Here is a 13,712-nt window from a genome sequence, read left to right as displayed (position 1 = left end):
TTTTTTCTTTTCTGGCAGTAAAGAAAGATTTTAATAGCTACTATATATAGTAGGGAAGAGAATATAGTGTAAACTGAGCTTGCTCTACCCAAAACAAGAGGCAGGGAGACTTTTTGAATGGTTGGGATTTTGTTGACTAAAAAATATATTCGCAATCTAAAAGTTGAGAGTTATGTTTTATTGAGTGGGAATTTTCAGGATGTCAAGCCTGAAGGCAGTATCTTAAGTAACTCTAAGAACTGCTCCGAGAAGGGGAGGGGGAGAGCTAGGATATGATATATAGGAGTTTTGCAGCAAAGGGCTGGTAGTCTGAACATTGAAAGTGAAGTCGCTCAGTCATGTGTGACTCTTTGCGACCCCATTGACTATAGCCTGCCAATCTCCTCTGTCCATGGAATTCTCCAGGCAAGAATACTGAAGTGGGCTGCCATTCCCTTCTCTAGGGGATCTTCCTGACCCAGGGATTGATCCCGGGTCTACTGCATTGCACGCAGATTCTTTATTGTCTGAGTCACCAGGAAATGAAAGACAAACAGATATCTCATGTTAAGGAATTTAACACTTTTCCAGTGTCATTTGCAGTAACATCTTGCAAGACTGGAGTACTCAAAAGAATCTATTAGTCTAAGTGAATATTAGATCACTCAGAGATTGAATAGAGAATCCATTTTGGTTTTTCTTTGGTGAAAGTCACTGAGAAAATCACTGGGCCTTTGGGTCATCAGTTGGAATATTAATTATATTTCTGTAGCTTTTAGAATATGTTAGAAAGCTGGTTTCATACAGTCATGTTGAACCTTTTAACTGTATCTCTTTTACTAGTGTGCTTTCTTATAGATGCCTCTAGAAAAAGCTGAGTGTCTTAAGTGAAATATATGTTTTTTTAGTATTTCTAATATATTTTTTTGATTAGATGATTTAATTCATTAATATAGTGTGCCTCTACTGAGCATTTGATAACATGCTCACAAAACTTCAAATAGAAATTAGGAAGATAGTAGTATAACGAATTTGAATTCATTCTATACGGAAAGTAAATTAATTGGCATTTTAACATCCTTCAGTACAAAGACATGTTGTCTTTGTACTCGTCTATGATAATGATTTCTTTGGAATTAGACGGGGCAGGCAGGCGTTAAATGAACCATTATTTTTCGCCCTCGCTTAGCTACAGGCTTTTTGCCCACTGCCTCCCATTTAACTCTGATATTGTGAGAGTAAAACGGTAACCTAGTTACTTTTTTTTTAAACCTCTTAAAATGAGAATTACACTAAGTTTCTTATCAAGTGGGAATAACAGTGAAAATTTCTTTAAGAACAAGAACAGCAACAACAAAAATCCTATAAAATAGCTGTATTTTCTTTTGAAATGTCAAACCTCAAAGCATTTGTGATTTTTAGATTTGTTGTTCAGTCGCTCTGTCATGTCTGACTCTTTGCAACCCCATGGACTGCAGCACGCCAGGCTCTATCCTCCACTATCTCCTGGTGTTTGCTCAAACTCATGTGCATTGAGTTGGTGATGCCATCCAACCATCTCATCCTCTGAAGAAACTAGCCTGATAAACACTAATATTGCAGAGATTCTTATGTTCTAGTTTGAATTATTCTAGAAAAGTCACTTAAGTGGAATCATTTCTCAAAATTTGGCTTACAAAAATAATTTTTGTTTGATCCATTGCCTTTGGTTTCCAAGAAGATATTGACACAGTTTATAATATCATGTCTTTGTTTCTTCTTGTAAAATCTGTTTAGAAAAGACCACTCGTTTCCTTAAGTGGAAACACTTTTAATGCCTGATTCACTCTTAGGTTGTTGCTGTTAAGTGGGTCAGCTTAACAGAACTCTGTTACCACATTGATTGTGTTCTGGCCCTGGGCTATTGGCTTTTACTCAGAGGGTTAGGGAATCTGGGGAGCCCAGGAAAAATTACATTAAAATTTTTATAAAGTCAGATGTTAACTTCTTTTTAATCCGGTTCTGATCAACCATGTAGAATGAAATTTGAAGCATTTCACTAAAATAAAATTTATTGAAGTCTGATATAACTTTGTGATGAAATTATATGAAGTGAAGTAAATCAGATTATATAATTATAATGCATGTATAGGTACTGTTGCTGGAAATTTAGAGTACTAGAGTTTCAAATTTTCATTTATGCTGCTTAAGAAAGGGAAGACACATCAGAGGAACTGCCTATAAGTTGATGGGGTAAGGAGTGTCCTTCCAACTATGTAGGGCCATTGAACAAAAAGGGATGGGGAAGAAACCTGTTGACTATCATGTTAAGGAAATAAAAATGGAAATAGTTCATTGAACTGTTAGTTATCTACTACATGCAAGGCACTCTGCTAGTTAAAAGTGATGGAGAATAGAAAAGTATGGGATAAGAATTCTGCTTTTTAGCTTCTTTCCAGTTCAAGGTAGAGGCTCTGACATTTTAAAAATAAAGAAGCCAATTATATTCAGTAATTAGAACAAATAAGTATCTTTTCACATTTTCAGAAAGAGAGAAAATTGGCACAGTACCACAGAGCTCAAAGTATGACAGAAAGGAGGAAGCAGGTGCCCCAGAAGCTGAGAGGGTGACTTAGGAATATTCCTCCCATTGAATTGCCTCTAAAGAGGATCAAGGCAGCTTTGTGTTTTCAGCTGAAGGAACAAATGCAGTGCTCATTTCTTAAGTACTTGTTCCATATAGGCTATAGGAAATTGAACTTGTATAAATCATGACCTAGTCTAGACACATTGATTGATTTCTGGTTATCTAGCTTGAGCTGCAGGGAGAGGGCCTATTTCCCTACACTGACTATTAAGTCTACAAGGACAGAGATGTTTTTCTGCATTGTTTACTGTGGTATTCCAAGTTCCTAGAACGGTGCTTGGCGTAATGTTGTCTTTTAGAACTTAAACTTTTTATGTATAATTTTATCTAATGTTTTTGGCTGTGCTGGGTCTTTGTTGTACACGGGTACAACAGTGGTTGCAGCACACGGGCTCAATAGTCGCAGCTCGCAGGCTCTAGAGCACAAACTGAATAGTTGTGGCGCATGGGATTAGTTGCTCAACAGCATGTGGGAGTTTCCTGGGATCAAGGACTGGACCCATATCTCCTGCTTTGGCAGGTGGATTCTTTACCACTGAGCCACCACGGAAGCCTGGAATTTAAGTTTTAGAAACCGGCCTCTGTAAATGGAAGTGTTAAGTCTACTAGTCACCTGTCAGCTCTGATACTTAGACTTTTGTTACATCATAAAGAGATCATGTAGAGAAAGCATCAAAAATGATTTTGAGATTTTTGAGCCTGGAGGTCTGGGAAGTGGGTAGGGCTTTAGTAAAAGTAGGGACTATAGGAAACGTAACAGATTTAAGAAGGAATATGATAAATGTGGTTTTAGAAATAACAAGGTGCCAAACTTGATCTAGCTAACTAACCATGTAGGTGAGCAGTTAGGCTTGGGGAATCCTTTTTGTAAAGGTAATAGTTGAAGCCATTGTTTAGGTTAGACTGATGGTAATAATGATGGCCACCATTTGTTGAACTCTTACTATATGCCAGTCACTGTATTTTATATATTAACTTTATTTCCTATTCATATCAACCTTATTAAACAGATAACTTCTGTTTCCAATTTCATAGTTGAGAATACTGAGGTTTAGCAAGGTAAGGTGTCTTCCCAGAGTCACATAAGTGGTAAGTGGTAGAACTAGGTTTTGTATCTAGCTCTGTCTCACTTCAAAGTCATTAGCTGGTGCCAAGTGATAGAGAGATGTACAGGCAAATGAAGACTGAGCAAAGACTACTAACATACCTTTTAGGAACTATTGGTAACCTTCAAGAAAAACCTCAATTTGAGTTCTGATATAGGGTCAGAGTATAGATTGGGAGGAGTTAAGGAATAAATGGGGAATTTTATAAAAATATAAATGGTAAATTAAGATGATTGTTTTTTATTAAGTTTAGAGGAAAACAAGAGATAGGACAGTAGAGAGACTTTGTTGGACCAAGAGAATTTGGGAGTGTTATGATTTTTATCTTGCTTCAAGCTTTCATATATGCATGCATATATTCATTTATTCCAACAAATATTTATTGAGTGCCTTTTTTGTGCCACATTGAGGTGAGGAGATCTCTCAGGAAATAACAGAAGGCTCTTGCTGTTATGGAGCTTAATTTTAATAGAATTTGGGGTGGGTGTTAAGAAACTGATCAATCAGTCAATCAGAAAAACATCAATATTGATAAATGCTATACAAAGAATTACAAATGAAGTATAACATATAAGAGTGTTTCTGCACAAAAGTTCTAGATTATATGTTGAAAAAAAATCCTATTCTCTGAGAATCTGAAAGACGAGAAAATAGCCACTAAGCAAGAAGAGAATTCCAGGGAGTAAGAAAAGATAATGCCAAGGCCTTAGGTGGAAATAAGCTTGATGTTGGATGGAGGCTAGTGAAGAAAGGGAAAGTGCTATGAGATCAAAGGGGTAGACAGGATTGAGATCTTGTGGGGCTTTGTAAATTGGAGTAAAGAATATAGATCTTTATTTCAAATGAAACCATAAAGTTGACATTATAAGAGTTTTAAGCAGAGAGTTATGTGTTGCCTAATTTACATCTTAAAGGAACATCTTGGTGGTTGTGTGGACAATCCATTAATGGGCGGTAGATACAAATAAAAGCTGACCAGTTGATCAGTTTTTGCTCTACTTCATTCAAGAGTGCTTTGGACCATTATCTCTTGGTTTTAGTAGTCTTAAGAGTGGGGAGGACCCAGTTAGGTTTGGGGTTTGTGTCAGGGAGGATTTAACATAATCTGCTGATGGTTTATGTCAAAGAGAGGAATCACAGTGATGCCTAGATTTAGGGCTTGAAAAACTGGGTGAATGAATGGACAAATGAGGGTGAGACCTGAGCGTGATTACCGAATGAAACGGAGGGTCTGTTGGAAGGACAGTATTAAAGTTTCCAAAGCAAATAATTCATGATGTAGCAGAGTACCAAAGGAGCTGGGTACCCAAAAGGGAACTGATTGCATTAGCCTTAAAAACCAGAGGATAGCAGACAGGACAGAAATTTCAAGATGACCAGGAAGTAAGTTGAAAAGCAAGTGTTGAATGACTTTATCTTTAATGTAGACCTGTTAGTATATTTAGTTATGAACAACTACATACTAATTGTTTTGTGGTCTTCATATTAACTTTCTAATTTAAATACTTTATGTTTATCATTGTATAACTTATTACTTTTTTTTTGTGTGTGTGTGTATATATATATATTTTTTTTTTTCTCTTTTGCAGGTTGTAAGTTCTACAAATGGAGAATTAAACACAGATGACCCTACTGCAGGACGTTCAAATGCACCCATCACAGCCCCTACAGAAGTAGAGGTGATGGATGAAACCAAGTATGTATTGGTTTTGCTTGATTTAGTCACTTTTTCCCTTAAACTGTGCATGTTTGAGACTTACAGTCATGTGCAATTATTTAAGGAAATTTTTTTCAAGGAGTAGGTGCATGCAAAACAAATTGGTATATTTAATTGTTTTAACCACTAAGTTTTAAATAGTGCTATTTCAGTAAATGTTTTAATAATATAAAAATAGTTATTTAAGAACTGTGCTCAGATTCTTATTTAGAGTTAACAGCATGTTTTTAGCTTATTAGTTTTAGGAATGTTGGTGCATGAAAATTACTACTATACTTTAGAGGCATATTTTTTTCTGTAAACATAAAAATATTAATTTTGTGGTATACTGCATGTATTAATACTAGTTTTAAATTAGTTGTTTGTTGTTAAAATTATAATTCTGCTTGGAAAAAAATTAAGCATGAAAACAATGTGATAATTTCAGTGTGGGCAGTTTCTGATGATATCTCTCTCTCTCTTTTTCCTTCTATTTTTTTTGTGTTTAGCTGCCAGAAAGTGTTGAACATGTGGTGAGTTCTCAAGTGTAGGCAGGCAGAAATAGCTCCGTTGACTATAATCTCAAAGATTTAGCACCAGTTTGTGTCTTTAAAAACAAACTTTTCAACATAGAAATTATAATTGGTAAAAGTCATACAAAAGTCTTTAATATCATTTACATTAACTCTGAAAAGCAAGAAATAATTGAGGAGCTCTTTTGCCTGCTGCAGCTTTTTTGTTTCAAGTGACACAGATGAAACATTTGGGGGCACTTTTTATTGAGTAGATGATACACCAGTCTTGCTTGTGCTTGTGCATTTGTTTTGTAACACAATGCATTATTTGCTTTTAAAAGAGGCAAGTTTTTGAGTCAAACTTTTTTTCCTATTTGTAGTTGTTAAATACACCTAGCAATAACATCACTAAACCAGTACTTCACTTGCTAATTATATTGCCGTTAAATACACATACTATGCATTATTAAATTTCATGATAAACTATAGTAAGAGAGTGTTATGAAAAATCCTCATCTAAATAGTAACTGCTAAATACAGATATTATGAAAAATAATATTCTTATCTGTTGCAGTAATACTGAATTTAAACTATTTATTGACACTTGCCTTTAGTTATAACGCTGTGTTTAAAATGCTTCCTTCGATTTTAGGACAAATTTACCCCAAGCCTTGGGGTAAATAACGAAAGTGGTTTAGATTAGTAAATTGTGTAACATTCTACTCATGTCTAAAAGGAACCTTATATAATTTTTAAGACAATGTTCATTTATTGACTGCAAGATGAGGAAACTTTTGTGGATATTTCTGTTTAAGAGAGTAATGAGCAAGTGTTCCTTTTAACCAGTTTGACTGTGGAATTTATTCATAGCCACTGTGACTTAGTTTTGGTGGATTTCAGGATATAATCAGTCAGCTACATACTTCTGTATTTTTATGTCAAAAGTAAAAAACAGTTACATGTGCTGGTGCAATCCCAAGCACAATTATAAAAGGGGATGACGTAAGGCAGATAGTAACGCACATGGCCTTTGCAAAGAAACATAAGTTGTAGAAACCTACTTCTGCCACTGTTTGTTTCCTTCTTCAAGCTTGTTTCTTTTCCTGTAAAATGAGGCCAATAATATCTACCTCGTGGGCTGTTGAAAAAATTAAATGTACTAAAGCGCTGGTATTTTGTCTGGCACATGGCGTGGCAGGTACTCACTTGCCATTATCACCCCTTCTGTTTCTCTACTCGCTGCCAGTGACCTCGTTCATCTTGCCAGGCTTGTGCTTCTTCCATCAACATTCTCTATTTTTACTTCCACACCCAGATTCGTCACCGAAACCGGCCATTGTGTGTTCTCATCCTCCTAGAGATCTACTTTCCGCCAAATCTATTGCATTTTTTCCATGTGTTCATTCAGCGTTTACACTGCTTGGATTTCAGAACTAATGATACTATCCTTGCTTTTATGAAGCTCACTCTTCAGCAGGGATAATTGCAGCTGTATTACCATTTATCAGTGTATGATAAATATTGTGAAAAAGGTCCTGTTAGAGTTGTTTGACAGGATGGTCAGAGAATGCTTTGTGGAGGGGGCTTTGAAGAATGGGTAGTAATTTATTTAGTTGAGATGGGTGTGAGTGTGTATGTTTATGGTTTGGGTTTCTATCTGTAGGTGTTGGAAGATAAGAAAAAAGGAAGTGGTGGGGAGGGGTGGGAGACTCTTTCTGAAGGGAGGTTCTCTTTTGCATAGAGCAGCAAGTCCAGATCACTTGGCATGGCACCAGGCCCTTCATGGTTGCTCTGGTCTGTCTTTCCCAGCCTCATTTTCCATTCTGAATTCTGTGTTCCATTAGTTTCTTAAGTCTGTCATTGATATGTTATTCTCTTTATCTATCTCCCACCTTTTAAAACTTCTTGAAGTGAAAGTGAAAGTTGCTCAGCTGTGTCCAACTCTGCGAGCCCATGGGCTATACAGTCCTTGGAATTCTCCAGGCCAGAATACCGGAGTGGGCAGCCTTTGCCTTCTCCAGGAGATCTTCCCAACTCAGGGATCAAACCCAGGTCTCCCACATTGCAGGCTCTTCACCAGCTGAGCCGCAAGGGAAGCCCAAGAATACTGGAGTGAGTAGCCTATCCCTTCTCCAGGGGATCTTCCTGACCCAGGAATTGAACAACCAGGGTCTCCTGCATTGCAGGTGGATTCTTTACCAACTGAGCTATCAGGATTTCTTAAAAACCAGGCCTTTTTTTTGGTAAGATCCGCAAAGCCTCAATAAATTATTACTAAATGATTGACTGCATAATGTAGTGTATCTATGCAATGTACTATAAGTTGACAATATAAAAAAATAAAATTGAAAACATGATGCAATGTGACATAAACCAGACATAAAAGGCTATACATTATAAGGTCCATTTATGTAAAATGTCCAGAATTAGCAAATATACAGAGACAGAAAATAGTGAAGGCCTGGAACAGAGAAGAGGAATAGAGGAGTGACTGCTGATAGGTTATGTGGTTTCTTTATGGAGTGCAGACAGTGTTTTGAACTTAGATAGCGGTGAGAGCTGAAAAATCCCTTGACTATATTAAAAAAAAATTGTATTATATGTTTTAAAAAGGTGAATTTAATGGTATGTGAATTATATCTGAATACAGCAGTTTCTTTAGAAAAATTGATAGCAGTCCATGAGTTCAGTGTAGCTTTTTTATTCCATATGGGTTACAGAAATTCTCAGAACTTCCCAAACTGTTCATTAGTTGGAAATTCTTTTTAAACACACAACATTTTGTCCTGTCTTTGATCAAGGTTATTTTAATGTTCCTACAGCCTTATTATTGTATTCCTTATACCCTCTTAGTCTGTGATTAAGAAATGTGAGCATAATTTCTTTTCCAAAGTTGGGGCTAATGCTTCTCTTCTCTTTTCCACAATTTTCTGGGTAGCTAGGGACTGGCCTAGAATTCTTTTTCAGAATCTGTTTGCTACTTCCTTCTTTTCTTCTTACCTGTGATTGGCAGAGGTCTTTCTTACCCCATCTCATAAACTGAAATGTATTCTACAACAAATATTTTAGAATCTCAAGTTTATGTAAATGTATGATTTCCAAATGATGGAAAATAATCTCTTCCCCCAAGACAAAGTGGCTCCTTCAATAGTAATGAGATTTTGCCTCCCCCCCTTTTTTTAACTGTAGTGGAGACTTTTTTTAAACAGGTGATCGAAATGACAGCAGCCTCATCATTTCTTCCAGGAATTTAGGAGACTAAGGCTTCAAGTTTAGTTACTGAGTTTTGAAATATTATGAATTCATCTTTTTTCCTTTGTTTCTCTGTTTCTCTGCGCCATCTCCCCACCCCCCATTTTCTGTCATTTACTGAATAGTTGTTGTGTGTATGGTGATACGATGATTATGAAGCTAAGTCAGGACCCTGTTGTTCCATTAGAGAAAGTAGTAAGTACACCAGAGACTTTCATGTAGAGTGGTTCTCAAACCTGGCTTGATATCACAATCATCGGGGCAGTTTTAAAAATATGCCAGTACTTAGGCTGTGCATTCTCAGTAGTGGTGGGGTCTGGTTACCAGTATTTTTAAAATGCTTTTAAGCTGATTTTAAGGAATAACCAGGATTGAGAATCACCGATATAAAACAAGGTGTTATAGGGTTAACACTATGGAGTTCAGAGACTGGGTGTGCATTTCCAGCTGAAGATCATAGAGATCTTTGTGGGTAAGGATACATTTGCCGAAGTTCAGAGATGAATGTGATTTGAAAAGGGGAATGGGGGTCAGAGAGAAGAGATTGCGTAACAACGTGAAGCAAGGAAAGAATGGGTAAGTGTGAGTAGTGACCCGTGCAAGTAGAGTATGATTATATTAATGGGAACTGAGACAGGCTGAGTGTCTAATCTCAAAAGGTTTTAGTAACAAGGTTTTAAAAAAAAAAAAAATTGGACATTATCTTTCTTAGCCCAAGAAAGCACACTGTGGGTTTTAAGCCAAGAAATGGTATAATCAGATTGAACCTTAAGAAAATTATTTTGGTGCCAGTTTTGAGGCTTATGTCACTTCCTGGGCTTCAGGAAATCTCCCTTCCCTCCTTCCTGCCCTCTTTTCCTTCCTTCCTTCTAAGATACAGGCTGTCTGGGAAAGGAAGCCTAATGTAGGATGAGAGTGAGAGGAGAGTAGAAATACATTGGGACCAAATTTTTAAAACTGATGCCTTAGGACAGTGGAGAACCATTGCTGAGATTTAAGAAGAAAGGGCATGGCCATATTTATGATGAGGGAAGTTTGGATGGCAGATTGGAGAGAGGTGAGTCTTCCATGAAAGTCAGTTAAAAGGCTCTTAGCAGTGATGGAGGCAGTTGAAGGTATAAACTAAACCAGCATGAGAGGGTGGGCAAATTGTGAAAGTCATTTCAGGTTTGTGATACTTGCTGCGTGGGGATGGAAAGGAAGAAAGTGAAGGTGCAGTTGCTTTGTTAGAGTGGCTACATACATGATCTTGCTCTCTGATCTAAACCCCACTTGTCTAACCAAATAGTTTCTCATTTTTATCATTGAGAAAGCTAGAGAAATGAAATTACATTTCAAGTATAAGTTTTAAGGGGAAAAAAATCCTTTGGCAGTGAATTAAAGTTCAGATGTCATGAAAGATACCTCCTATATCCTCTTCAACCAGCGGAGGATAGGCTAGGTTCTGGGGTCCTAAGTGCAGAGGGTCTGGCAGGTACCAACAGTCCCTCAACTGGATACTGACGAGCCAGTGAGTTACAGGGGCAGATAAGCACTTCAGATCCAGACGGAGGAATGTGCTTCAGTTTCTGGGTAGACTTTTGAGAAGAAAGTTTTTGACAGAGATCCAGGAAGACAAGCCATGTTTTACAAGAAGAAAAAGGCAGTCAGTAATGGGGAAATGGTGGTGTGATGTCAGTAGCAAAATCTTGGTTGTTCCCATCTATGTTTTCTACAGAGTTTAGGACTTTGATCCATTATCATTTCTTATTTCCTATGTAAACAGTATGTGAAGCAACAGTGTTCATCAGAAATAGAACTTAATGTTTATTCCCAAAGGATTTAAGAGTAGCGTTGTTGCTTCAAAGATTCTAGGCTAGCCTTCTGAATGATCTGGTCAGAAGCGTGACTTTGACTTTTGAGAACATTTTGGCTCACTGGAACCATACAAGGGATAATCAAGAAAGAGCTGAGAAAAATAGAATCATTGACAGGAACATGATTTAATTGTCTGCACAGCCTAAATCTTTTCCCAGGGTAGTTGTCAGTCTCGATCTGAGGAGATTGAGGTATGAGGTATGCATATGAGATTGCATATGAGGTATGAATGAATGGATAAGAAAATGTAGTCACTGAACAACAGGAGAGAAAATGTCTTTGAAAATTTTTGAAAATATAAGTTATATTCTAAGACCAAATAATTGGACTTATTGATAGAATAACTTGGTCATATCATCTGTGAAAATTTCTATATGTGCTAATTCCTGGAATCTTTGCTATCATTACAATTATTATTTCCGATAACTACCCTCTATACCCCCCCCCTTTAGCTGTACCAAGTTAAAATTATATGGTTTCATTTTATGCATTTGGCCTGCTCTCATGTAAATTGATGACATGGTGTCCACTCGGTGTCTCTAGCGCTCAGCTCCTTGCATCCAGGACAAGTCCTCATTGGAAATGGAGATGTAGGAAGTTGGCCTGGTAGTTGAATCTGGAAAGCAGTGCTTCTTGCGATTCAGATTCCTTTATTAATTTAATTCCTTTATTGACCATTTATTTCCAGAAAAGTTTCCATGGGCACTGAGATCTATATTTTGTAATATTTCACTAGAGTTTGTGACCTAAGGCTAAGAGCTTTGGCTTTAAAACATGGTTTAGGATTTTGACCAGGTTCTTACTTTAGAAGTTAGCTCCATTTATGAGGCAAAAATTTGATTTATTCAGTAGATATTAAATTAAAAGTACCAACTTTGTGTCCATTTGTGGAATGTATCATGATCAGGACCTTGGGAAATTTAAGGTTTTTGTTATTCAGTCACCAAGTCATCTCCAGCTCTTTGAAACCCCATTGACTGCAGCACAGCAGGCTCTTCTGTTCTTCACTATCTCCTGGAGTTACTCAAATTCATGTCCATTGAGTTGGTGATACTATCTAAACATCTCATCCTCTGCCACCCTCTTCTCCTTTTGCCTTCAGTCTTTCCCAGCATCAGGTTCTTTTCCAGTGAGTCGGCTTTTCACATCAGGTGGCCAAAGTACTGGAGCGTTAGCATCCATCCTTCCAATGAATATTCAGGTTGATTACCTTAAAGATTGACTGGTTTGTTCTCCTTGCTGTCCAAGGGACTCTTAAGCATCTTCTGTAGTACCACAATTCGAAAGCATCAGTTCTTCAGTACTCAGCCTTCTTTATGGTCCAACTGTTATATCCTTACATGACTACTGGAAAAACCACATGCGGTCTAGGTTTGTCATAGCTTTCCTTCCAAGGAGCAAGCATCTTTTAATTTTGTGGTTGCAGTCACTGTCTGCAGTGATTTTGGAGCCCAAGAAAATAAAATCTGTCACTGTTTCCACTTTCCCCCCATCTATTTGCCTTGAAGTGATGGGACCAGATGCCATGATCTTAACTTTTTTAATGTTGAGTTTTAAGGCAGCTTTTTCACTCTCCTCTTTCACCGTCATGAAGAGGCTTCTTAGTTTCTCTTCATTGTCTGCCTTTAGAGTGGTGTCATCTATGTATCTGAGGCTGTTGTCATTTCTCCTGGCAGTCTTGATTCCTGCTTGTGATTCATCCAGTCCAGCATTTCCCAAGATGTACTCTGCATATAAGTTGAATTAGCAAGGTGACAGTGTACAGTCTTGAGGTACTCCTATCCCAGTTGTGAACCAGTCTATCGTTCCATGTCCATTTCTAATTATTGCTTCTTGTCCCGTAATCAGATTTCTCAGGAGACAGGTAAGGTGGTCTGGTGTTCTCATCTCTTTAAGAATTTTCCACAGTTTGTGTGATGTATACAGTTAAAGGCTTTAGTGTAACAGAAGTAGAGGTTTTTTTTAGAAATCTCTTGCTTTTTCTATGATCCAACAAATGTTGACAATTTGATCTCTGGTTACTCTGCCTTTTCTAAACCCAGCTTGTATATTTCCGAGTTCTCTGTTCACATACTGCTGAAGCCTAGCTTGAAGGATTTTAAGCATTATCTTACTAGCGTGTGAAATTAGCACAATTGTCTGGTAGTTTGAACATTCTTTGACATTGCCCTTCTTTGGGATTGGAATGAAAAGTGACCTTTTCTAGTCTTATGGCCACTTCTGAGTTTTCCAAATTTGCAGGCATAGTGAATGCAGCGCTTTCACAGCATCATCTTTTAGGATTTGAAATAGCTCAGCTGGGATTCCATCACCTCCACTAGCTTGGTTTGTAATAATGATTCCTAAGGTCCAGTTGACTTCACACTGTAGGATGTATGGTTCTAGGTGAGTGACCACACCTTTGTGGTTATCTGGTCATTAAGACCTTTTTTTGTATACTTCTTCTTTGTCTTCTTGCCTCCTCTTCTTAATCTTTTCTGCTTCTGTTAGGTCCTTGCCATTTCTGTCCTTTATTGTGCCCATCCTTGGCATGAAGTGTTTCCTTTATATCTCCAATTTTCTTGATGAGATTTCCAGTTTTTCCCATTCTATTGTTTTTCTCTATTTCTTTGCCTTGTTCATTTCAGGAGGCCTTTTTTACCTCTCCTTGTTATTCTCTGGAATTCTGCATTCATTTGGGT

At 37.3% G+C, this 13,712-nt stretch overlaps 1 protein-coding gene across 10 annotated transcripts in view; it reads left to right on the top strand.

The window, feature by feature from the left end:
* The window catches only part of CSNK1G3 (casein kinase 1 gamma 3), a 123,436-nt gene that overhangs the window by 93,901 nt on the left and 15,823 nt on the right, over positions 1 to 13,712 (top strand). For 7 of the 10 annotated variants that reach the window (XM_070374067.1, XM_070374071.1, XM_070374069.1 and 4 more), the window contains 2 exons: positions 5,301 to 5,407; positions 5,917 to 5,940. In XM_070374067.1, coding sequence (XP_070230168.1) covers positions 5,301 to 5,407; positions 5,917 to 5,940 — 131 coding nt within the window. Of the gene's footprint in view, positions 1 to 5,300; positions 5,408 to 5,916; positions 5,945 to 13,712 lie in introns of those variants that run through there. The other 3 variants (XM_070374072.1, XM_070374076.1, XM_070374073.1) reach the window with 2 other exon arrangements.

Source organism: Bos mutus, chromosome 7 (assembly GCF_027580195.1).
Source record: "Bos mutus isolate GX-2022 chromosome 7, NWIPB_WYAK_1.1, whole genome shotgun sequence".
In the NCBI taxonomy this organism is placed as follows: domain Eukaryota; kingdom Metazoa; phylum Chordata; class Mammalia; order Artiodactyla; family Bovidae; genus Bos; species Bos mutus.
Note: the sequence above shows the minus strand (reverse complement) of the source record. Positions and strands in the feature narration are given on the sequence as shown.